Source organism: Thunnus thynnus, chromosome 10, assembly GCF_963924715.1.
Source record: "Thunnus thynnus chromosome 10, fThuThy2.1, whole genome shotgun sequence".
NCBI classification, from domain to species: Eukaryota; Metazoa; Chordata; class Actinopteri; order Scombriformes; family Scombridae; genus Thunnus; species Thunnus thynnus.
Window position 1 is genome coordinate 11,832,115 of NC_089526.1, and position 26,371 is coordinate 11,858,485.

The following is a 26,371-nucleotide window of genomic DNA, read 5'->3' on the forward strand; positions in this document are numbered from 1 at the left end:
AATCTCTTGAGAGGTTTTCCCCCCTTTCCATAATCCAGTTTGGTAATTCAATTTCTTATCAGATGCTACCTTGTGTGACCGAACCCTTTGACTCATCCTTGCTCTTTGCAATGAAAGAGTGAAGTCTTTGTACAAAGAGTCAAGTAACCACAATACCTTATTAGGTGCGAAGACCTTGCAATAGATGTAGACCCTGAGAGACCTATGGTGTTCAGATTCTCAAAGCACTTACTCTCCATAACAACACGTAGACATACATTTCAAACCACGATTCTGTAGCACATATTTGAAGTCAGAAATCTGGGGTCTGAGGCCCCCTAGTGGGTTTAGTTGTCTGTCTGTTTGTGCTGAAGCTATTATAACTTGGTCAGGCTGTAGTTTGTGGTGCTGTTGAATTTTACCACTTTATACTGACTTTCAAACATTTCGTCCATCCCATTCATGTCAATGAGTGTAGACTATTTGCAAGATTTCAGAGTGACATGTTGGACAGTGCATCATCAAAACACTATGTGAGGCAATATCTTTTGAAAGAATGGTGTTCATTCCTCCAAAAGACTTCCAGAGACTTATACAGTATGTCTGAAGTTGTTCTGGCAGGTTGAGGTGTCCCAACACCTTATTAAAGGATAGGTTCACAGTTTTTCAGGTCTGTCTTACAACAGTTAGGTGGCCAAAGGAACACTGAAAGAGGTTTTGTTCATTGTAATTATTCTTCCTGGTCATACTGGCTATTAAAAGATCCCCTTCAAAAGCACTTTCAATATACAGTATCAGTCAAAAGTTTGGACACATTTTCTCATTCAAGTGAATGGGAAGGTGTGTCCACACAATAATTTTGTGCAAAAATGCATTTATGAGGCTTATATGAGACCTCAGCTGTCTGAGTTAGTCATATCAAGTGGATATCTGCCACATTTACAGTCTTTTTTAGCATCAAATTCCCTTTGTGTGTTTCTCTGTTGAGCTGCAGTGGAAGTATAGTAACAAAAAGAGGGACTTAAAAGACTGTAAGATATCTACTTGATTTGATTAATTTGAATGCTTTGAAAGCTACAGAAGGAGGCTTGTGGATTTTGCCCCCCATCACTTACATTGTAAGAGCATTATGAAGGGATCTTCTGATGGCCAGTAGGAACAGGAAGAATGATTATGGCAAGAAAACATATGTCAGTGTTCATTTGGGCACCTGACTATTGTTTTATGACAGACTAGAAAAATTGTGAAGCCGTCCTTTAAGACCAAAATAATAATATATAATCATCAAATGTCTAATTAAGTCTAAATTTGATGTGATGTGATTTGCAGGATTGCAAAACTCCAACTCCCAAGAACCCAACCTGGCTTTTACCCAACATGCACCTCGGCCTTGAAAAGCTCGGGCAAGATGGCGACTAAAACAAGCAAAGAGAGTCCTCCTCCTTTTGATTGTCCAACATGGTGAGAAAATGCACATGCGAAAGTTGATAAGGCTTGTTTGTGATGCAGTATGAGATGCAGATGAACAAAACAAGGTTCACTCATTTATGTAATTTACCGCTAATCGGAGAGAATCTTGTAGCTTCAGTTACTGTAGCTAACGTTAGCATCTAAGCAAGCTAGCAGGCTAACCCGTTAACGTTGGCATTCATTTAGAAATATCGTTGCGTCGTTTGAGCAGAAGGACGCTTTGCAGTTTAATTTTAGGGATGTTAGTTAACAACAACAGAGTTTCGGGGATATAAATAAGACAATTTCATATTTCTTTGCGTTTTTCTTGGTAGCAATCTTGCTCTTGCAGTATGTGGCGACTGCTGGAAACGTTTTCAGGAGGTTGAGCCACCCGTTTTAATAAATAAACCGTTAACCATGAGAAGACAAATAAAACCAGGATAATCATGTATTGCCTGTATTGATCACCTTCACATGTATGCTCGGAATCCATACTGTTTTGTTGTGTGTATCGTTAACAAAGTGTTTGCTTTTCAGGGCAGGCAAACCACCCGCAGGGCTGCATCTAGATGTGATGAAGGGAGACAAACTGATAGAGGTAACTGCAAGCTTGGCGGTCTCCTTAAGCATGTGTTAAAGCATGCATCTGTGCAAAAGCACAAAATATCGTGTGAATTAAGATGGTTGAATCGCACCAGATACGAGCCTGACAGTCCACTTTGTCCCAGATGTGTTGCACACTGGGGCTTTCTATGGCTGCATGGCTTCCACCGGTGCGAGAGCAGCATCAGCCCTGAGATTTAAGCTTTTCAGTGGGAAGCAACACTGTTGAGTTATGGCTCAGAGGCACAGAGATATTGCAGACTGTTTACACATCTTTTTCACAAGTCTTTTAATGACGATAACACACTGAAACTGTCTCTCCCTGTAGAAACTGATCATAGATGAAAAGAAGTACTACCTGTTTGGGAGGAACCCAGATTGGTGTGACTTCACCATTGATCATCAGTCATGTTCACGTGTCCATGCTGCCCTGGTTTACCACAAACACCTGAAAAGGGTCTTTCTCATAGACCTCAACAGCAGTAAGACATCCTCAGAATCACAATTGTATTTAAGTAATTTTATATTCAGAACCAGTGTCTGTAAAGGTTGTACATAAGTATGTCAATTGTGAGCACTACTAGTAGGTTTTAACTTAAAAGCTTTGACTTTGCTGTCTGTCTTTTAGTCATCAGTGGAAACCACATTAAGTTTAAGTTTTTGTTAATTTGAGGCTGTCAAAGTTTACTTGTTTGCATTATTGATTCATAGTAGGGAAGACCACATCCGTCAGTGAGGACAGTCATTTAGGGATGGTGAAGATGAAGGCACTCAGATGTCATCACCACAAAAAGTCACTCTGTTAGAGGAGAATTACTTATTTGCTAAACAAAAACAAATTTGACCTCATTGTGTGCTGACACGGATTTTGTGACCCAGTTTATTATTACACCATCTTACAGACTTAGTGTGACAGCGACACACGCATTGCCACCAGGACTGCATCATACTCAATTCCATAAAACATGAATCATCTGAAAACCGAATGAACTGTCCCAACATATGTACCTTTGGTCATTTGATTGTCACCATTTTAGCACACGGTACTTTCCTTGGACACATCCGTCTGGAACCACACAAGCCTCAGCAGGTGCCCATAGACTCGACAATATCTTTTGGGGCTTCAACACGGACCTACACCATCAGAGAGAAACCCCAAACACAAGGCACCGCCGGCACAGGAGACAGCAAGACAGGAGAAGATGAGGAGCTGAAAGGACTGCTCGGGCTTCCAGAGGAAGAGACAGAGCTGGAGGTACATTGACATAGTTTCTTGGTAGTAACAGTAACAATGTTCATAAAGATGAATGTTTTCTGGTGTTCTAAGTGGCAGGCCAGGCCCATCCTTACAGATTGTAGATTATAGAAGTAGTAACAATGTAAATGTCCAAAATTTCAGGAACATATTAACATAAGCACTGCACAGATTTATGATTATACGTTCTATTTATACCTATTGTCTAATTATTAACAACTAGTGATATTTGCTTTTCACATAGGTTTGTGATACTACTTGTAATTATCCTGCTCTGTCTGGTGTAGTATCATGCAATAAAGTTGTGATATCCTGATATTGATTATACCGCATTACATATGTTTTTCTTTTGATGTCTGTGTTTTTCTAGAACCTGACAGAGTTCAACACAGCTCACAACAAGCGCATCTCCCTCCTGACCATTGAGGAGGGCAACCTGGAAATCCAGAGGCCTAAGAGGAAACGGAGGAACTCCAGAGTTACCTTCAATGAGGAGGATTGCATCATTAACCCAGGTACAAATCAAAGTGAAAGTTGCATTGACGAAACACATACGATTGTAGTCTGGTGAAAAACAATGCCAAACTAAAGTAATGGTAGATGGTTATGTTTAAGACTTTGTAGACATATTAATTAATTTCATTGGAAGGGTTTTGCAGACAAAGGTCTCCTGTCATGAAGAAAATATATACTGTATTTATCAAGATATGTCACCAATCAGATATGTGCATTTCTACATTTCATGGGACGAGCCTGAAATGTACTTAATGAATTGTAACACTTGTATTTTACATACTTACAGAGGATATAGACCCCTCGGTAGGACGTTTTAGAAATATGGTGCAGACTGCTGTCATCCCCATCAAGGTAAGTGTTGGTTTTGTCATAAAAATGTCTGATTCAGTTAATACATTTCAGTTAACAGGCTTCAAAGTATAACTGTGTGTTGAGTTGTTTGGTTACTCAGAACCTAAACAGTGCTATGCTTAAGATATTACCAGTATTCCCATAATGACTGTAATCTGCTGAAACCAAAAATAACTAGTGAACTTACTTGTCTAGTATTGTGTAACACACAATTGTAAAATGTGTCATTAAAGTAAATGTGTAACGTTAGGGGCTAAATGTATGACTTGCAAAGTTAATACTCTGTTAACCCGTGCTGCAGAAACGGAGATCAGAGGGCCAAAACACTCTGGGTCTTGATGACTTGACTTCAAAACGCATCCATGGCTACAGCTTAAGCAGTGGTCTTTATGGGGACTTGCCTCCCACTAGTCATGAGAACCAGCCAACAGGAGCTCCAGGAGGTGCTGCTATGCAGGGAGGGCTTCCTCTGCCCTTCCCCAACCCAGCACCAGAAGTGGACCTGGCCCCAGAGGCTCCCCAGCCCCCTGTCACCCTCAACCCCACCCCTGTCACAGCCCCTTACCTACCAGAGACCCACAACGAGCCACGCAAAAAGAAGTATGCCAAAGAGGCTTGGCCAGGCAAGAAACCCACCCCTTCACTACTCATCTAACCTGTTTCTCAAAACTGCTGACTTTCAGGTTACCAGCAGATACATCAGGGACTGTGACCTGGAGGAGGTGGTGTTATTCACTATTTTTGGTTGGTTTTGGTTGTGTTACTTACTGTCATCACAAAAAAGGCACCACACAATTTCCCTGTAGTCTGTCACAAGGTATCATCTATATTACTGAATCAGCAGTTGATAAGTCAGCCAGAAACCAGTTAAATCATTTTTATTGCAAGCAAAATTAACAAATTCACAAAACTTGTCAGTACATTTAAGCCTCAGAGTGGCAGTGAGTTATGCTTGTCTGTGAGTGACTGGCTACATGGATATGGGTCATTGAGTTTTTGATGTGTTGGATGTAAAGTTGTATTTTTTTTTTCTACTAAACATGTTTCAACATTTTTTCACTGCTTAAATATTTTGATAATGCTATTAAACAAATGGCAAAAAGTACTTTTATATAAGATATTTTACTGTGAGAAGTCCGAAAAGTCAGAGAATCCAGACATGAAGTCATGTCTTGATTAAGTTTCTATCAAAACACAGGGCTGTTTTTTTAACACTTGGAAAACCTATTTGAGATAATGTGATCAAGTTTTTGTTTTACTCACCCAAACATTTTCTTTATATATATTCCATCAACTGAAGTGTCTTGCATTTGTCCCATTAGCCACTAGATGGCGACTTGTGCACAAAGGTCAGAGAGATTTCACTGAGGGCTGGGGACTTGCAGGTACCACTGTTGACGGCCTGTTGAACTAACCTTAACCCCAAACATGTCCAAAATCTGCATATAACATCCCGTGAAAGTGTTGCTGCAAGCTTCAAGTTATTATATATCATTACATTCTTTTGCGGATAAAAGCCATTTGCCCTGTCCAAACATTATGTTGATCACATTTGTCCCTTGACTTTTTCCAGTATAATGGATGGTTTGTTGCCCATTTTCCCAGCACCAGTATACTGTAAATACAAGGATTTTACAGTTTTCTATGTTTGGCAATTGATTGGACTGCTGTCACGTAGTAACAGAATATAGTGGAATGGATTCTAGTTCAGTAATATACCAGTTTTCCTGCAAAATAAAATGTTAGTTAAAACAGAAACAGGTATGGATTTAGGATGTTTTAATGGTTATGTAGCATGTTAACATCTTTCACATGCAACAGAGTACAGTGCAGCTTATATATTACATTGTTAATATTTTTTTTGCCCTGAACTGACTTGACATAGGAACTGTGTCTTTGTGCACAGTAGAAGGAAAAACATAGTTAGCCGTGTAAAACGTAATAAACTGGTGGAACTTTACAGTGTATTCCTAGTTTAAAGGTCCCATGAAATGGTGTCATTACTTTCATAATGTGATGTTCTGTATTTCCCTTTTTTAAAGTATTTTAGGGCATTTTTGCCTTTTATTTAAAGGACAATAGAGGAAATGAAAGAAGACAGATAGCAAATGACATGCAACAAAGAGAACCGGACGTTGCGGTCACAGCATATGGTATGCATCTTAAGCACAAGGCCACCACACTCCTCTGTATTTCCTTTTGTAACAGGTTGTGGTAATGCATCTATCTTAGTGTAAACCAATGGACTAGTAGTTATGGTAAAAAAGCAGGATGACCTCATTGTTTGAACTTTTTTTTTATCCTCTGATACAGCATAAGGCCACCATTGAAGATTCCCTGTTTTTCAGGAAGTTGTCATTTCATGGGATCTTTAAATTAGCAAAAGTTCAGATATCACAAGACGAGGTGTTTCATTTTTACAAACTGTGCTGGTGACTTTTTGTCCTTGTGGGCATGTGGATTTTGTAATCATATGACTGTAAATAAAAAATGAATTACTTTTGACTCATAACTCTACTGTGTTTTCAGCTGTGATTAAATGTTGCACTTTGGTTTTGATATGAACTTCCTGTATTCCAAATTTATACCTAATGAAAAGTAATCTCGGTGAAAGCACTTTGATGGCTTATTTGCAGACAGTATTGCAGCATAGGCCGAATATGTTATTGAGAGCATATTGTATTACGTACTACCTAAGACTTTATTCTAGGGTTAAACATTAACATTTCGAGGACTTTAGACCTGGTTCAAATGAGTTCATGTGGCACAGATGAATCACTTTGACGGAGCAGACGTCAATCATTACAGCGGCATTACACTGTTAATGTTTGGCTACTGTTGACAGAAATGAATTAACAAAAAATGCAAGCTAAATGTCAAATGTGCTCAGCTATACCTTTTGTTGTGGCTCAGCTATTAACCACTACTAGAGGTGAGAGCCACAAGAACAAGAAGTATGAAGACACGTTTGTACTGCAAGACTTAGTATGCAAAGCTAGCAGAGACGAAGGTGAAGATTTGAAGACTTTCATCATCACAACTAATCCTTTATTTTCATGTATATTTGTGTACATGTTCTGTACGAAATATATTATCTTAGATAATGCATTTACAAACAAAGAAAGGAAAATGTTATTTTTCAAACTTTTCATATTCATTATAAACTAATTTGGTGTAAATATCCATCCACAATACAGGTCGTATTCCTATTTCACAAAGAAAGTGTATGATAAAAACATTGTTGTGTTAAAATAAAATGGCTTCTTTTTTCAGCAAATAATTTCCCACAAAAACTTACTTTACTACATTCACATTACTAAAATATTGCACTTCATCATCATCTGTTAGACTCTATGTCAGTGCACAGACTTACTAAATTATAAGGCTTCCAGTACTTCCCTTTACATTTGAGGGTCTACAGGTATGATCTTGATGTAGATGCCATTGAGTGAGCGAAGCACCAGTTTAGGAATTATCTTGGGTTTCCTTGTGGGGTCCTCTATCAGCTGATATCTCTTCAGTGTCAGGGCTATCACCGCTTTCATCTCATTCATGGCAAAGTTCTGACCAATGCAGTTCCTGAAGAGGAAAACATAAAACATAATACCGATATGATGATAAATGAAATGCTTTTGAGCAATAACATAAGAGGACAGTAACATGTCATTAGAGTGAGACATGCAGCGGATGGACCATAGATGTTCGTCATTTTCACTCGGAGGCAAAAAAATAAGGGTTGTTTTGAGATCAAAGACACCAACTGTCAGTAACAACATGATCAGAATTGCACTTGCACACATCCTTTTTTGCATGAAGAGGAGGTGAACAAAATAAAATAGAAAATAATAGAAACAAATTAAAGCTGCAAGCTTGTGTACGTCGGGGCGCGGCGCTGGTGAAGGGCTTCTGTCACGGGCATGTAGATGTCCCCAGACCTGGGCTGTTTTCAGACAGTGCAAGAGGAGATTAACGTCACTCCCTCAATCCACTATTCTGCCTGCTGCTGGGGCTGCTGCATTGAAATGTCGTAGGGGGCGCTATGGAGCCAGTTTGCATCACTGTCTGAATATTGGTATGTAGACATGTATGCGAAATGGCCAAAAAAACGTGAAAAATGACCACTTTTTTCAAGATGGCCGACTTCCTGTAGGACTTACAATATGGCTCCAAGAGACTTTTTTGTGCGTCTTGACATGATAAATAAGCCTCGTGAATTTCATTTTTCTACGTTAATCTGGAAGGTGGGGCTACAATTTTGAAATTTTCAAGGGGGTGCTGTTGAGACATATTGCCACGCCTATGCAAATGACCTATCCAGGATTTTAACTGTTGTCACTCCAGCCATGTGTGCCAAGTTTCGTGACTGTAGACCCATCCCTTGCCCCTAAAAAACAGCATCGTATTTCATGGCGAAGGATGTGTCGCCATGGCAACGGTGTTTGGTTATGGGTCATGACTTGCTAAATGTAGCATCACCAAGGCCTTACATCTTAGCTGAGTCAATTTCAGGTTCATCGGCCAAATTTCCTAGGAGTAATACAACAAAGAATGAGGCATGATATTTCCTGTTGCCAGAAGGTGGCGCTATGACTGTCACTAAATATGAACGTGTCTTCAGGCCGGGACTCTTGACAAGCATATGAGATTTGGAAAAGATCAGACCATGTGGAGTCAAGTTATAGGGCTTTGAAATTTCATGGCGAGACATCGAAATTCGCCACGTCATCATGGCAACACCTTTCAACAAAAAGTCAATATACAAACTCAAAGGTCTTGAGACTATTCTGAGTAAATTTGAGGTAGATCCAATCACTATGCTACCCACAGGGCGTCAAAGCGTAAAACATTATACTTCCTGTTGCCAATAGGTGGCGCTATGATTCAGATCCAGTATTGACACATGGATGTGTTCAGGGCGGGACTCTTTTCAAGCAAAAAAGGTTTGGATCTCTTAGGATCATGTATGCCGGAGTTATGGCTGTTTCAATTTTCATGGCGAGGGATCGAAATTCACCCCCCGGCCACGCCCCCTTCGCAATGTCGAAAACTCACCGTTTTGATAACTTTTCATCTCCAAGGCCTGTAGATGATACTGACTGATTTTGAAGTTGCTGAGGTCAAATCTCTAGGAGGAGTTTGTTAAAGTATGCGGGCTGGAAATGACCAAATCGGCGTCAAAATTGCAACTTTGATCCAAAATGGCTGACTTCGTGTTGGACTTAGGGTATGTGTCCAAGAGACTTTTTGGTGCGTCTGGTCATGATACATAAGCATACCGAATTTTGTTCTTCTACGACAATCCGTATTGAGGGGCTCAATTTTCCAAATTTTCTAGAGGGCGCTGTCGAGCCATTTTGCGAGACCCATAAAATATTGAATTTTTCGCCACTTTTGATGTATGTGCAAAGTTGAACAACTGTTCGTGCACGTTTAGGCACGTTAGGAGAAAAATTTCTTGAGTTACAATAGGGCCTTCGCACTGTCAGTGCTCGGGCCCTAATGAAACGTGTGAAAAAAGAAGCTCAAAGCTTAGTTTTTAAAGACTTTTTCTTTGTCACATGAGCAACTGGTGAACAAGCAATAAGCTTCACCAAATATTTCCTGCACAGCTGTAGTATTGTATGGTGTTTCTTATATGTTGTCCATAAACCGCAATACACTCTGTTTTTTTTACTATTCAACTTTATAGAAAATTATTAGGGGTAATTTTATTACACAAATCCATCTTAGTCTTAATGTGTTTGCACAGTAGCATGAATGACTGTCAACTACAAGACTGAACATATTAACAAGCTGATTCAAGACACAATCACCATTTTGAACTGACTAAAACTTGCTTACTAAAATCCTAAATCCAATATTAGGTCTGGATCTGATGTAGGTTGAATATTAGAAAAACAAACAAACAAACAAAAAAAACAAACAAACCAAAACTCAAAAGTATTCACTGTAAAGACTCATATAATGTATATTAATAAGTGGATTGATCATGGGTTACACTGAGTTCACCCTATCTTTTCTTTTTTTTTATTGTGTTGGTAAAAATGGGCTGGTGCTAGCTTACATGTCCACAAAGTGTAGACTTTTGTTAGATTAATAAGTAGTAATAGTGAGTAACTGTAAACTGAGAACACCCCTGCTTTGTTCCGAGTGACAGTCACACGGTATCAGGTGTGGACATACCTTGGCCCAGCAGAGAACGGCACAAACGCATGTGGTGACCTTCTGGAAGAATTCTCTGGTAGGAAACGAAGTGGGTCAAAGACCTATGGTGACACAAGATGGAAAAAACAGTGTGTTGTTATTATCCTGCAGGTTTCTGTGTTGTAAAGCACCTAGACAATCAGACAGTTTCTATATACTTCATTTGTCCAAGGAGAATTGAGTAAGTCCATGCTCATTCAAGCACACACACACGTTATATATATGTAAATATATATATATATATATATATATATATATATATACACCAATGGTGCCCAGTCTTATAAGAGACATAATTAATCGTCAACAATGTCACTTCCATTATTTGACACATTTCATATTGATGCAGAACTCTGGTTTGTTATCAATTGTAATATTGTGTTGTTATGTCCACCATGTAGTGAGTGTACACTCATTTACTCAGAATGAAATCAGCACCCTGTAGTGACACGCTCCACTCTACCACCAGCTAATAAACCTTCACTTACATCAGGGTTTTCCCAGACAGCTGCATTCCTGTGAATCCCATACACACTTGTTCCGACAAAACAACCTAGGGAAAAAAAGAAAATAAGATTTTGATGTAGGCTTGTGCTGGTACTGTAGACTCTGTTTGGTATACATAAAAAGGGAATGAGTGCAAATAGACTTAACTACTATACTGTATATTACGTGGTGACTCTCATTATCACTCATACTGTATGATAAAGCTCTGGCTATCCCTTAACAAGCATCTGTACACTGGTGGATCAGTCATTACAAACTCATGCTGTGCAGCCAAATTTAGTTCAAACCCACATAAGTTAATTAAATTCAAACAGAGATAAGTTTTGTCGGTGCACATCAAGAATGTTTCCGTTTGATGTTTCCATTTGACATATAAAGCATGATACCGACAGTGTGGAATAAGATTATTTTAACAAGCGTAAAGCTACTTGAGTGGAAACAAAGGGGAGAAAATTGCATGTTAAAGGTTTAATGTGTGCTGCAAGTTGTGCAAAGGCCATAGGTCCATTATGGAAAAACAAAACCAATAGAAGATAGAGGTTAATATTTTTTCCTAGTAGGGTAAAAGTTCTTATGTATGCAACACTGTCCTCTCTTCTCTATCTATCTTAACTTTCCAAAAACATTAACAGTGACATCGTCACTTATTCCTTTTATAATTAGACAGAACTACACCACTGACCTTCCGGCAAAGACCTTCCATCAAAAAAGGTCATGGGTTTGGTTGTTTTTCTGGACATTCCTGGCACAGGAGGGTAAAGACGGAGGGATTCTTTTATGCACATTGTGGTGTATGGAATTTGACTGAGATCCTCCCTGAAAAAGACAGACACAGTAAAGTGGAGGGCCTTAAAGTCACACAAACCAGCTGCTGACTTGCATATGGCAACGTTATCAATGTGTAAGCCAACCATTCCATAGTGTCCTTGCCATCCAGGGCTTGAATGATCTCCTCCCTGCATATCTTCTGGTGTTCTGGGTGGCAGGCTAGACAGTAGAGGATGAAGGAGATGCCACTGGCTGTGGTGTCATGGCCCTCAAACATGAATGTGTCCACTTCTGCTCGTATATCGTCATCTGAAAGACCCTGCTGCTTCTCATCCTGATGTTAAGATAAAAGACAAAAATAGAAAAATAAATGACAAATAAATGTATTATTTGTTACTACTGTGACAACTATTACAACTAATAGAATATATTCATTCAACTATATTTGTTATATATTTAACTTTTTTGTGAGGCACTTTTTTAAAATTTCCCTTTGGTATAAATAAAGTATTAATCTATCTATCTATCTATTAAACCATAATAAAAGCCAGTAAAATATACAATAAAGATACAGCAGTCTGGCAGGTGTTGAGTATTGGAAGTCATGGAGGTAACACATGTCTGTCTATTCCCTCAGAGGGTGGAGTTAGCAGTGACAAGGGAAGTGGACGTCCCAAACTGGGATATAACAACACTGGACGAAACGGCAGCTGACAAGTCAACACCAAACACGTTTGGATCGCGGAGAGGACATAAATTGAGTTGAGGATATAAGACAACAATTTGGTCCCTTGTCTGTGAAGCCGGCTGCCAGAAACTTGGGGAGTACTTATTGACTAAAATCTAAACTTTGAACCACAGATTAAAAAAAAAAAGTTGTCCAGTCCTGCTTCCTTCAACTAAAAACCATCTCCAGAATTAAAACAATACTTAAACACAGTGACCTAGAAAAAGTCATTCATGCACTTATCTTTTCAAGACTAGACTACTGTAACTCTTTTCTGGCATAAACCAAAAGTCACTCTCTCACCTCCAACTAGTTCAGAATGCGGCAGCTTGGCTTCTTACTGGTTTTAACAGACAACATCACATCACCACAATCCTGGCTTTAAGATTTTACTGATCACTTTTAAAGCACATTTGGATCTGGCTCCAAGCTACATAACAGATATGTTGACCCCATATGAGCAGCCTTAGATCCTCAGGTGGGGCCTTCTGGCTGTTCTGAAGTGGAGGCTTAAATCTAAAGGTGACTTTGCTTTTGCCATCAGGGCCCCTCAGCTTTGGAACAACCTGCCTGAGGAGATAAGACTCGCAGAATCAGTGACAGAATCAGTTCTTTTAAATCACTTCTTAAAACCCATTTTTATAGACTTGCTTTTGTGTGATGTTGTCTTTTTACCGTCTTTTTGTCTTTCATTGTCTTTTTGTCCTCTCTCTACTGTGTTTTTGGTGTCTTTTGTCTTGTCTTAACTTTATCCCAATTTTGTCTTGCTTTTGTTTTGTTTTGGCCTTACTGTTTGGCTTTCTGTTTATTTATTGCTTTCTGTGTATATGCTTTTTAATATTTGTCCTGTTATGTTTACCCTGTTTAACAGACATTTTACAGAAACAGTTTTATCTTTTTGTCTTGTTGTTCAGTATGAAAACCTTAACATGTCCAAGCTTATATACAAAGTTGTGGCGAATTAGGCCCAACTCAGGAATGTTTACAGCAAGCAGAAACTTGCAGAAGGCCAACACTCTCCTAAGAACTGGAGTTTTTGCCTTCAAGCCGCTGCTCAAGAGTACCTTGTAAGAGGACAAAAACCTGAATGTTGCCTTTGTGTCAGTGGTCATTGATATGCTGAGCATCGGATAGCTTATGCACAATAATACTTTGCAGCCCTCTCTGCTTGCTTTTGCCACTTGCATGTTATTTGCACTTTATGCTACCGAATCTCTAATATGATCTCAGGTTTTTCAGATCATTGTACTTAATTCTTTATCTATCTCATTGTTTTTATTGTCTCTAGTCTAGTTTGTCATTTTCTATTACTCTACATTTTGAGTGGTTGTCCCTATCAGTTAGTGTGGTGTTTTAAACCCTGACTGCACATCAAACTTTTACCCTTTAGAAGACAATAACAAATTACCCTGACCTTAAAATGCTGTGTACCTTGTTGGCCGTACATTTGTTTGCTGTTTGTTTTGGACTGTCTGCCACTTTAGGGCTGTTTTTTCTAAATGTTTTTTACATAGTTATTCTCATTAATCATTTTAAAATTATTTTTTCTAAAGCTTTTTGTAACTTCTTGTTTTGATAGTTCATACATGTACAATTTACTCACTTAGAGGTTTGTATACCAGTTTGGTACCAGTGTCATTACATTGACCGAATATCAGAATGTGTAATTTTGTGAAATCAGTGGGTTGGAGTGGACATCACATAACATACTCTTGCAAAGAGAAGTATGTCCAGGAAGTCCAGGTTTCTCTTGGCCTGTATGCGGTCCAGCTCCTTCTCTGCCTTTAGTGCTTCTTTTCTCTTTCTTATGACTTCCTCTTCAACAGACAAGATAATGGATGAGTATTTGCAGACTAACTCTTGAAATATAGCAATGTGTAAAATATCAACCATTTATAGTGAAAGCTCAGTGTATGGGCACACTATAAGGCAAATTGATCAAATCAAGCACTATTGACATTTTGGCAGTTGTTCAGATTGTTTTACCTGTATGACTGTGAGCCACCCTGCATGCTTTCCTGTATCTGAAGCCATGTGGGCTGAGGTAGAAAATTAGGTCGTTGTGGTATGGAAATGTCCTGAACCTCAGATTAATCAGATCACTGAGCTCATACACTGCTTTGATATATGCATTTGTTCCACTGCAATGACAATGTAACATTTCACCATTAAACATGACATTTCTTCCACTCACAATTAAGACAGAAGACGCAGAAACTGAAAACATACAGTAAGCATGAAATTGTGAATGGTGGGAAGAAGGTTTGCATAAACTAACCTCTCGGTTTGACAGTTGCTGTTGTAGCTGAATGCACATTTCAAGATGCTGTCCAGTGTCATGAGGCTCACGTGTTCAAACAATTCAAAGGAGTTGCTGGTGTTCGCATAACTTTCCCATTTGTCCTGGCAACAATAAGAGAGCAGATGTGACCTCTCTGCAGGAGATGGAAAAAACTCAACACAACACACTCATTAGCTCAGCCAACTCTGACACAAATATATCATGTGGAAAGTATCAGCCTAAATGTTTTTATCACTACTTCACCATTTTATTTTGTAGTTACCTATTATGAATTGTGATTTAAACACATATAAACTGTCATTTACATACCAACATAGTTTTAGCAGAATCTGACATCAGTTTTACGTAGGGCTTCAAAACATCATAATGGAAGCCTGGGGTCAATAGCCTTCTGTGGCGAAACCACTTCTGACCTTTTGACACCAGTAAACCTTCCCCTGAAGACAGAAACAGACAGTGATTGTGCATGAAAAGCAACATCATAATAAGCCATGCAGATGTTGCAGGTGAAAGGCAAAATATGTCTTACCAATCCAAGGTTCAATAAACTTATACGCGAAATCATCTTTTGGCTCTGTTAGGTAACAAACAAATAGAAAATAGCCTTATGTTGACTTTTGTAAAAATGAAACCCAATGACATTTTATGAAGCACTGAATGTGTTACACTGATTTTAAAGTGTAACAGTAAAGATAAAAACAATTGCTCAAACACACCTGTTGATGCCAGTACTGTTTTCACATAATCTGGATGGTGAATGTTGAGGAAACAAACTAATGGACCAAACCTCAGTGGGTAGGCATAAGGGTACTCCTGTCCCCATTTTACTATCTTATCCAAGTCGGTCCCATCTTCTTTAAACTGAAAGGGAAATTACAACAGTGTCAACTTGACTAAACCTATCAACCCTGCAGCCTGCGTGCATGCTTTGTAACTGATTAATGGCATGGAGGAGCTGTTTGCTTAAATCGTGATGTTTACCAACTGCGAGTCTCTCAAGAGGGGCAGTGATTTAAAAAAAAAAAAAAAAAAAGTAGCAAAACCACGACGTAAAAAGAGTCATTTACAAGTCTTGCCATATTTTAAGTCTCGTACGATTATTGCATGTTTTATTAATCTTCTAAGTGAAACTGTCAGATGAATGTAGTGGAGTTTAAAATAACTTCAATTTCATAAATGGATATACTCAAAGTATCTTAAAATTGCACTTGGACGAATTTACTTCAACTGCACGACAAAGCGCCCATATACTGTAGACTGCAGCTTAACAAACATTAAGTATTGTGCGGACTATGTAACGGTTACACAAAGCGGTTGCTACGTTACCGAGTACTCATGCATGGCTTACCTCCAAAACATGTCCCAAAAGCCAGTGTCCCGGTGGTCCTGAAAAACGTTCAAAATGTCGAAACACATCCCTCCTTTTGCCAAACGCGATGCTTAATTTGTAGACAACGGCGACAAGACAAAGCAGGGCAAACAAGTGATGCATGTGAGGCCAGCCCCACTGAAATGTCACGAGCTCTTCAGCTAACACCATTCCGATGCTGCCTGTGTCTCGCGGGAGAGAAACGACGGGAAGTGTTGCACTAGATGATGAGCACTGAAGCGCGAGACAAACGCACAAATAAGTTAGTGGGGTATGACATAATCATCGCTGGCAACCTGATGGGTGGAGAATCTGCACCGGGACTGTCTATCAAAATGATGACTTCACGTGTTGACGGAAATATCGGATTTTTGACTTTACCAAACGATCGTCTAACGGACGGCTATGTAGGACTGGGGAGGTTCAGAGTCAGAATCAGCTTTTTTGGCCAAGTATGTTTACGCATACAAGGAATTTGAATCCGGTTTAGTGGCTCTCAATGTGCTTACACACAACTATTATCTCCAGAAAGATACACAACATAAACATATCACTATTATGTACAAGCAAGTGGGTGAAAAAATAGATAAATATAGAATCAACAAGTGGAAAACAACATATAATATCTATATACAGCTAAAACTGTTTCTGTAAACAAAATTCAAATAGTGCAAAGGAGTACTGAAATAAATTTTGAATGGTTAAAAAAGGTGTCTATGTTCAGTATATACAGCCTGCTCAAATATATAGTAATGAATGATATGTATGCATATTATTGCAAGTTAGTATATCTTTCTTAATGATGACCAAGTTGCCAAGATGTGGAGTATGGAGTATGAAATCCTTACTAACAACAGACTATGAAGAGCTATTCAATCATAATAATGATTTTAGCCTTTCAGGATATATGTAATTAACAGTTTTTAACTAATAAAATAAAAATAAATAAGAAACATACAGCATATTTTAAAAAAGTACAATTTATGTATTATCATATTCCATCAGCAGATATTTTAGGGGATTTTAAGAGCTGACAGAGTTGAAAATTTGGCTCAGCCCTCACAGGAATATATATATTTATTTATTTATGTATTGGAAAGCATCACCTAAATAGGAGAGACACCCAACAGCAGAAACATAATTACATAATATGAAATCTGTGTGAAAGGTGAAAATAATGTGTGCTCATATACAGAGTAGGCTATTAATTTCCTTGTGTGGAATCAATAAAGTTTAATCATATTTTAAACAAATCAATGGCCAATATTGTACAAAATATAATTATAATAGATTTGTTTACAGATGCACTATGTAGGATTTGGTCAGAATTTCAGTTTAAATATAAAAATGAATAAATAAATACATTTAAAAATATTTGTTAATATTTGTTCGGAGCAGGTGGCCAAATCTTACATTTTGTGCTTTTAATGTACCCTAGTTTGTCCAGTTTTGTAGTTACACTTTTCACTGTAATAGGCTATACACTTCTTCTACTTCCAGTTAGTCCTACTAGCAATTGAAGGGACAAAAGTAAACAATATTTAGTCATCTAAGCACTGACAAAAAGAAGACCCTGGTACTTTCTGCAGAGTTTATGTGTCATTCCTGTATTTTCACAAGTTTCAGCCACATGCTACAGTTTACTTCCACAAACTGAAGACTGAAAAAAAACTCACAGCATCACACACTGAAACACTGACTTTTACAGTTACAATCACACACTTGCACATTATAGTTGACAAAAGCCCAAAGCTCCAGTAGTCGAATGTGAGTCACGTCTGATTCATATTCTTCGTGTCATATAAATTTTTCCATTGTTGAACTTTCCACACATTGTGCTCGTTGGCACTCTCTGTATCAATCTTATCAACCTATCTTTTAGAAATTCCAGTTTAAGCTTGGCAGATGAGGAATTCATTCCTTTTTTTTTAACTCACATAATGTACTTATTATCTCATAGATTTATAAACTTCAGGGAGTAGATTTAGACTTTTTACAAACAGCTGCAAGTACAGTCGATCACCTATACTAAAGCTATAAGTGAAGTGAAGTCACACCATCAGAAAAAGAGCGGGGGTGAAAGCCACGCTAAGTTTCCTCTGCATTGGCTGTTAGACCACTTCCGACGATGTAACAAAAATTTAGTTGTTACACTTTATCTAAAACCTTCTGATGTGATACAGAGTCTCTGATCTTTGCTCTGATGATCAGATATAGCGTATCAACGGAGGGGACGTGTCTACCAGTTTCAGTTTTGTCTTTATATCTTCAGTGATAAAACTGTCACTACCACGATGCAAAAAGGATTTATTTTTCTCCTGATTATTTGTAACTCAGCCGCTTTTACCTCAGGAAACAGTAAGTAACTGACTAAATCATTGATATTATTATGTATTTTAAAATACAATTTTGAGAAGGTTGCTGTTGTCTGTGAATACTTATTCATAGTTTTCATTTTTCAAGCTACTATTGGTGTATAACAGAAACTGATGTTTTAACAGACACACATCACCTTCGGTTCTTGTTGGGATGTTCAGCTTTGATACCTTGTCAACATAAGAGAGGTGATTCAAACTTATTCAAATGGTTTTACAAGAAAGATGAAAATGGTAAAGAAATCCAGATATTTTCTGAAGGAAAGGGAGGAGTACATCTCCAACAGCACAGCATGCGGAACAAAATGACTGTTACAGACAACGGTTCCTTGGTCATTAATTCTATTACAGAGGATAATCAAGGCCTGTACTGTTGTGAAGTTCGTTATGACAGCTGCAAGTATACAGTCGTCAGTGTGGAGAAAGGTCAGAATCATTGTTATTGTTATGATTAGTTCTCTTAAAACTGAATAATTAAAGTACCAACCTGCCCATCATCTATTCAAATAAAGAATATCTTTTTTTTTCTTCTTCAGAAATCATTAATGAAACTTATAAGACATTCTACGTTACTGCAGGCAGCAGTTTTATGCATGAATGTCCAGGTGAAGTTAAAAAATGGACTTTTAAAGCAAACAACACAACCAATCTCAAGAACTCATTACAAGGACTGGAGACAGAATTTGTGACTTCAAACAAGACTATACACATGGTGAATGTCAAAAGAGCAGAAGCTGGGAAATATACCTGCTGGACGAGTAAATGTGATGGACACACACAAAAGCTACTTACTATCAACTTGTGTGTAATCACAGGTGAGAAAACAACACACACATATCTAATGTCAATATTAAACGGTTTAACTTACAATTGTTTTTTTGCGACATAACAGTCCAGCACAGTGAGGATTCATCTGTTTCTTGCGTTGTAATGTGTGACATGGAATTCAAAGACATCAAACCAAACAGCACATCAAATGTGGAGACAGGCACAGTGACTATATCTGTGCTTGTAGATCCAAACGGGTTTTTAAATTGCAATGCAAAGCAAATGTTGGATGGATACAGTACAGTTAACAGCACCCATGAGCCATCAATCGCTTCAAACAAAACAACAGGTGGGTGTTTTGCTGTATCTCTCTTTAAGGAGTTTGTGAACTGAATCAAAGGAATATCAGTTCTTATGTTTTTGGTTTTACAGGTACTCATACGGAGCCTGAATATCTGACGCCAGCTATTTACGGATCATCAGCAGGCATTGCATGTCTTATTTTAGTGGCACTTTTAATTTGCTGCCTCAGACGAAAATTGCAAGCAGGTAGGATATGCAGCTCTTTGTCTTACTGAAACTTCCTGTTTATTGCTTGTTCAGTGGTCTTCTGCTCTTTATAAGTGTGTCAGAAGCAGGGGTAGATTTTTGAGGCTCACGCTATGCAAGTTCATGTGTCCCTGCTGAGTCTTTTTCTCTTTCTATGTCTCTAAAGATTTATCTGTTTCTTCTCCTGGTTGTGGCATGGGTAACAGGGTAAGTGTTAGACAGTCTACCATGCATCAATGAACTGACGTGTGTTGTTTCTTTTAGGTAATATAATTTGTTACCTGTGATTACAGGTGCAAGAGGAGACTTCAGTGGTTTATTCATCAATTGTCATCAGAAGACCTGCAAAGACAGCAAACAATCAAATGACTTACAGTGATTGTGTGTATAGTGAAATAAATGTGTAAAGAAAAGGTCCTGCCATATGATTAAGTAGTTGATCACTCTAAGAATAACCTGTGTTTCATGTAAAAAAAAAAAAAAAAAAAAAAGTTTGTGATGTCACCCATGTGGATCTGAAGGTAAAGTTTGAAATATTTGGTTGTTTTTGATTAGGAAGTTTCTTAATGAAGTGACCCATAAGTGTGCAAGCAGCAGCCACTTTTTCTTTACCCTTTCAAGCATGGGAACATCCTTTTGATTTTTTTTCTGACATTTTTGGGGTTCTTGCACTTTGAGTTTTTGCAATGCTGGCCTATTTTCTATTTGAACTACATTTCAGGGGGAAATGTTGTACTTTTACTCCACTATGTTTATTTGACAGCTGGTTACTAGTTATTTTGCAGATCAAACATAGTTTTAACTACTCAACTGTGTGTAAAAAGTTAGAATTAGCTGCACCTAAACCAACTACAACATTAAAATGCTGCTTATGCACAGTGGTGGAAAGTAACTATGTACTTTTTGAGGTGCTTTACTTGAATATTTCCACTTTATGTTACTATATACTTCTACTCCACTAAATTTTATGAGGAAATATTAGGCTATACTTTTATACCAATACATTTACTTGATGAAGTGGAGTTAAAATCATTTTGCAGATTCAGATTTTACATACAAAACATATAAGTAGCTTATAAAATAAGATTGTTCTTATAGATTTAACAATGCAAGAGTATATGAAGTAGTTAAAACCAGCCCCATCTTGACCTTGCTTGCATGTTGATCAGTATTCAACAAAAATAAAGAAAATAATATACAAGTTTAAGTTTAAATATCAGTTTAACAGTACGAAGAGTATTTATGCATTTTTACTTAAGTAAGATTTTGAATTCAGCACTTTTACTTGTAATGGGAATCATTTATTTTTAGTGTGGAATTAATACTTTTATTATTATTATTTTGAAAATAACCTAATATGAATTCTTCCACCATTGCTCACATGTAAATGCATTATTAATGATAATCCAGTTACATAATAACAACTTTTAATAGTTAAGTACATTTTAGTGATGTACTTCTATACATTTAGCCAGCTACTTGAGGAAACTCTTGTATGCAGGATCTCTACTCTGAATGAGATATTTCTTTTAAACTGTGGTGTTATTTCACTGTTACTGTTTGTGTAATGTGCCTCAAAGCTGACTGCCAAACTCTATGAATCAAGCCAGAGGAAGAGAAAGCCTTCATTGGTTTTTTTAATAGATTGAACAAAACAGACCAACAAAGTCCTAATCTGTAGTGATTTGGTCTCTGCGCTATGCAGTATTATGTCGGATGTGTCCAGTAATTGCCAGGACTTACTATTCAAAATAATTGCAATACATTCAAGATTAATAAAACATGCAATGAGGTCACATTCATTTGGGTTTCATGCTCTCATAGGCAATCTGGGTAACGAAAGAGTGGACAAACGAGCCAAACAAGCAGTTAGAAAAGGAAACATAGACATCCATATTAAACTCTCAAAATCAGAGGGAAAGGGCATTGTGTAGAAAAATGTCAATAGTGTGGCAACAGAGCAGGTAGTGTGAGAAACAGGGGAGGAAACAGAAAAGAGGAAGTAATAATAACTAGATTAAGAACGGGACACAGCAATCTATACAGCACACTTAATACTGCAGGGAAGCATCCAACAGGTATTTGTGAACAACTATCAATTACCAGAAACTGTGGAACATGTGATCATCAGCTGCAATAATAATATATATCAGGGAGAAAGATGATGGAGGAAGTGAAAAGATTAGGGCTAACAGGAGCAGGATTGAAGAACATACTGGAGGGTGGTGTTAGTGGACAGAGCGGAGGATGCTTGATCAGATTCCTGATGAGAACACGATTGATGGAAAATGTGACAATCCGGAAACTGTAATAGTTACCTAAATCCACAAGATGGCAGTAATGCAACACTATGGAAGCCAGCTGCCGTTGAACCTCAAAGAAGAAGAAGAGGAGAACCTCATTCACATCCTTACTCTGACTACTAACCGGGCTGTTCGGCTGTATTTCGTTGTGAATCGCCTCTCTATCACAAACTGAAACGCTTAGCACGGCAACTTGACTAACGCACCTTACATTTCAGCTAACCGATGATAGTTAGCTGCTAGTTAGCTGAGAAGCTAACGTTACTAGCCATGTATTGATTGAACAGACTAGTGAGGCCTGCTTGATCATCGGTCCTTTACTGTGGAGGCTCCACCGAAGACGAGCACAACAACATTTACCTGGTTTTCCTCAGCAAGTGAACAGCTGCCTTTTGTGCTACGTGGTTTTCTCAGGTAACGCAGGGACTTATGCTAACCACTGTTGCTAGCCAGTTAGCCACGACTAGCCTACAGCTATCCGACTTTATTTAGCTAACGTTACCAACTGTAACTGAAGTTGACAAGCATACAGTCAAATGTTCACGGTTCATGCACGCCACTAGTATAATTATATTTTCCTCCCCACCAGATTCAAAGACAGAGATGGAGGCTCCTCCTGTTACTGTGATGCCTGTCACCGGGGGAACAATCAATATGATGGAGTACCTGTTGCAAGGTGAGCTACGTCACAAATATCGACAGCTGAGGACAGAAGATAGAACATCTCAATAAGCCATGAACTACCTCAGAGTATTATGGCCTGTACAGCTGCGTAGTGCATGCTATAGGAACAATGTTTACAATGCTGGTGGTGCAATGAGTGATGTGATATCTAAGATTTCAACAACTTCAACAGCACACGTATGTTGTTGAAGATGCTGTAAGCATACATCCAAAATCATTATTTCTTATTTATATGTTTTGAGGTACACAATGTTCTGTATCGTCATAATGCATAAAGTAGGGAAATGGCAAAATATGGTGTTCCCATTGAGAATAGTCCCATGTTATGTATAGAGATTGGTGACAAGTTATAGAAAAAAAACAACAAAAAATGCTTTAAAGGAGGGGTTCACAGTTTTTCAAGTCTGTGATAAAACAATAGTCAGGTGCCCTAATGAACATCCTGGCCATGAGAAGATCCCTTCATACTGTATTTACAATGTAAGTGATGTGGGACAAAGTCCACAAGCCTCCTTCTGTGCAAAATGTATTTTAAAGTTTATCTTAACCTAAAATGAAGTGTCAACTGTCCAAATGAGTCAAATTAAGTATATCTCTTTCATCGTTACAGTCTCTTTAGTGCCAAAGTCCCTCTTTTTGTTACTATACTTCACCACAGCTCAACAGGGAAACACTGTCTGAGGAAACACCAAGACGGAATTTGATGATAAAAAGACTGTAAATGTGGCAGATATCCACTTGATATGACTAACTCAGACTGCTTAAGTCTCATATAAGCTTCAGATAAACTTCCAAATGCATTTTTGCACAAAATGACTGTGTTGACACACTTTGGATTTTGGCCCCCATCACTTACATTGAAAATGCTTTTGAAGGGGATCTTTTAATAGCCAGTATGTGCATAAGGAATGATTACAGCAAGAAAAACCTCTTTCAGTGTTCATCTGGGTATCTGACTGTTTAGACAGACTTGGAAATTTTTTAACCTATCCTTTAATAAGGTGTTGGGACACCATAAGCTGCCAGAGCAACTTCAGTCATACTGACTCTAGAAGTCTTTTGGAGGAATGAAAGCCATACTTTTAAAAGATATTGCCTCACTTAGCATTTTGATGATGCACCGTCCAACATGTCACTCTAAAAATCTTCTGAATAGTCTACACTCATGATGTGAATGGGGTGGACGAAATGTTTGAAAGCCAGTATAAAGTGGTAAAATTCAACAACACCTCAAACTACAGCCTGACCACAATGTTGAACCACTTTATAACAGTTTCAGCACAAACTGACAGACAGTCAGAGGCAACAGACTGTTAACTTCCTAGCGCTGGCACTGGTGAGAACTGATCGTTTACCGTAACAGACAAACCAGAAGAACATCTGCCATGTTTGTGACAAATGTCTGTTTCCCTTCTGTCTAATCTTCCTTACTAAAGGAATCTCAGTGTTTGTAATGTAGCAGTTCTTATTGTGGAATAATAAATAAAATATACTGTGCAGTCATCTCACCACATTGTTTATATTTATGCGGCTGTTTCTCTACCCTTTATTACTTCAGGCAGTGTGTTAGACCAGGCCCTGGAAAGTCTCTTGCATCGACTTCGAGGTCTGTGTGACAACATGGAACCTGAGACCTTTACAGATCATGAACTGGTTTATCTTCTGAAAGGTCAACAAGGCAACCCTTTCATTCTGCGTGCCCGCCGCTCCCTCTCCCACCCCACGGCTCCATGGCATCTACGCTACCTCGGCCAACCTGAAGTGGGAGACAAGAGCCGCCACGCCCTGGTGCGCAACTGTGTTGACGTGGCTGCCTCTCACAGCCTGCCAGAGTTCCTCAATGAGATGGGCTTCCGCATGGACCACGAGTTTGTTGCCAATGGACATATATTCCGCAAAGGTGCAATGAAAATTGTGGTTACCAAACTGTCTCGTATCCTGGTACCAGGGAACACGGAGAACACAGAACGTCTATCTCTTTCATACTTAGTGGAGCTGAGTGTGTTGGCTCCCGCTGGCCAGGACACTGTGTCAGAGGATATGCGTAGCTTTGCTGAGCAACTCAAACCCCTGGTTCACCTGGAGAAGATTGACCCCAGCAAACAGAGACATTGAATGACATAATTCAGAGGGTGAAGTTCCCTCTGGCTACCATGGACACATTAGATCTCTTGTTTGTTTTGTATTTTTGTTTTTTTTACAATATTCTCGTGTTATCTAAAATGAAATACAGAACAACTTTGACTTAAGAGTTACACGCCTTGTCAGTTTGTTTTCTGAGCTCTCTACAATGACTGTAAGGTATCACTTCATTCCATTACTTTCCACTAAATCCAGTTGATAGAAGTTTTGACATAAGATGCTTATTACCCTCATAAATTTAAACCATATAGTAATGGTTCAACATATACCTGGTATATTTAAGTTTTCACAATTGCAGTATGTATTCTTAAGGGTTTTCCCATGTTAAAACCAGTGCTTGCATTGGGTGAAAAGCACTAAAAGAATAACCCCTTTATACAAATGTGTTGGCAAAAAAAAAAAAGATCTATACTAGATTATCACTTGTCATATTAATATTAATAGGTTTTACAACACATTTTTGCAGTGGCTCTTGGAATTTAAAGTTCTTTAATTGATTTAAGTTTAAACTTAAGTTCTTGAATATGTTCTTTGATTATTTTTTGATAGATTACATTGATTTGTTTTCCTCTACACCAATCAGCCACAACATTAAAATCACTGAAAGGTAAAGTGAATGACATTGTTTATCTTGTTACAATGGCACCTGTCGAAGGGTAGGATATGTTAGGCAGCATTTAAACAGTCAGTTCTTGAAGCTGATGTGTTGGAACCAGGAAAAATGGGCAAGTGTAATGATCTGAGCGACTCTGACAAGGGCCAAATTGTGATGGCTAAACGACTTAGTCAGAGCATCTCCAAAACGGCAGGTCTTGTGGGTTGTTCCTGGTATGCAGTGGTCAGTACCTACCAGAAGGAAGGACAACCAGTGAGCTGGCGATAGGGTCATGGGTGCCCAAAGCGCAAAGGCTTGCCTGTTTGGTCTAATCCCACAGAAGAGCTACTGTAGCACAAGTTGTTGAAAAAGTTAATGCTAACTATGGTAGATAGGTGTCAGAACACAAAGTGCATTGCTGCTTGCTGCATATGGGGCTGCATAGCTGCAGACCAGTCGAGTGCCCATTCTGACTCCTGTCCACTGTCAAAAGTGGCCTCAATGGGCATGTGAGCATCAGAACTGGACCATTGAGCGATGGAAGAAGGTGGCCTGGTCTGATGAATCACGTTTTATTTATATCATGTGCACGGCTGGGTGCTGGTGCGTCATTTACCTGGAGAAGAGGTGCAGCAGGTGCACTATTGGAAGAAGGCAAGCTGGCGGGGGCAGTGTGATGCTCTGGGCAGTGTACTGCTGGGAAACCTTGGGTCCTGGCATTCATGTTGATGTTACTCAAACATGTACCACCTACCTAAACATTATTGCAGACCAGGTTCACCCCTTCATGGCAACGGTATTACCTGATGTCAGTGGCTTCTTTCAACAGAATAATGCGCCCTGCTAGGCTGCAAAAATTGTTCAGTATTTTGAGGAACAAAGAGTTGAAGGTATTGCCTTGGTCTCCATATTCCCCAGATCT

At 38.6% G+C, this 26,371-nt stretch overlaps 3 protein-coding genes and 1 long non-coding RNA gene across 4 annotated transcripts; 3 read left to right on the forward strand and 1 right to left on the reverse strand.

Moving 5' to 3' along the window:
* Nucleotides 1-1,333: 1,333 nt before the first annotated feature.
* On the forward strand, nucleotides 1,334-6,668 carry ppp1r8b (protein phosphatase 1, regulatory subunit 8b). Its single transcript, XM_067600957.1, has 7 exons — nucleotides 1,334-1,440; nucleotides 1,969-2,029; nucleotides 2,363-2,516; nucleotides 3,072-3,289; nucleotides 3,660-3,804; nucleotides 4,092-4,156; nucleotides 4,458-6,668. Exons 1-7 carry the CDS (start codon nucleotides 1,388-1,390, stop codon nucleotides 4,809-4,811), a joined length of 1,050 nt encoding a protein of 349 aa, XP_067457058.1. The 5' UTR covers nucleotides 1,334-1,387; the 3' UTR covers nucleotides 4,812-6,668.
* cyp4t8 (cytochrome P450, family 4, subfamily T, polypeptide 8) lies at nucleotides 5,921-16,329 on the reverse strand. Its single transcript, XM_067600955.1, has 12 exons — nucleotides 16,013-16,329; nucleotides 15,381-15,525; nucleotides 15,194-15,238; nucleotides 14,974-15,101; nucleotides 14,641-14,765; nucleotides 14,349-14,503; nucleotides 14,073-14,179; nucleotides 11,779-11,969; nucleotides 11,550-11,683; nucleotides 10,849-10,913; nucleotides 10,340-10,422; nucleotides 5,921-7,735 (listed from the first exon to the last, which is right to left on the reverse strand). Exons 1-12 carry the CDS (start codon nucleotides 16,202-16,204, stop codon nucleotides 7,558-7,560), a joined length of 1,548 nt encoding a protein of 515 aa, XP_067457056.1. The 5' UTR covers nucleotides 16,205-16,329; the 3' UTR covers nucleotides 5,921-7,557.
* A 126-nt stretch (nucleotides 16,330-16,455) lies between these two features.
* Nucleotides 16,456-22,042, forward strand: LOC137191122 (uncharacterized). The gene is made up of 7 exons (XR_010930358.1): nucleotides 16,456-18,391; nucleotides 18,535-18,834; nucleotides 18,945-19,223; nucleotides 19,301-19,525; nucleotides 19,609-19,725; nucleotides 19,892-19,932; nucleotides 20,019-22,042. It is a non-coding gene; the product is annotated as an uncharacterized lncRNA (long non-coding RNA).
* Nucleotides 22,043-22,069: 27 nt separating this feature from the next.
* med18 (mediator of RNA polymerase II transcription, subunit 18 homolog (yeast)) lies at nucleotides 22,070-24,967 on the forward strand. Its single transcript, XM_067600958.1, has 3 exons — nucleotides 22,070-22,442; nucleotides 22,618-22,704; nucleotides 24,271-24,967. Exons 2-3 carry the CDS (start codon nucleotides 22,632-22,634, stop codon nucleotides 24,825-24,827), a joined length of 630 nt encoding a protein of 209 aa, XP_067457059.1. The 5' UTR covers nucleotides 22,070-22,442; nucleotides 22,618-22,631; the 3' UTR covers nucleotides 24,828-24,967.
* Nucleotides 24,968-26,371: the final 1,404 nt, after the last annotated feature.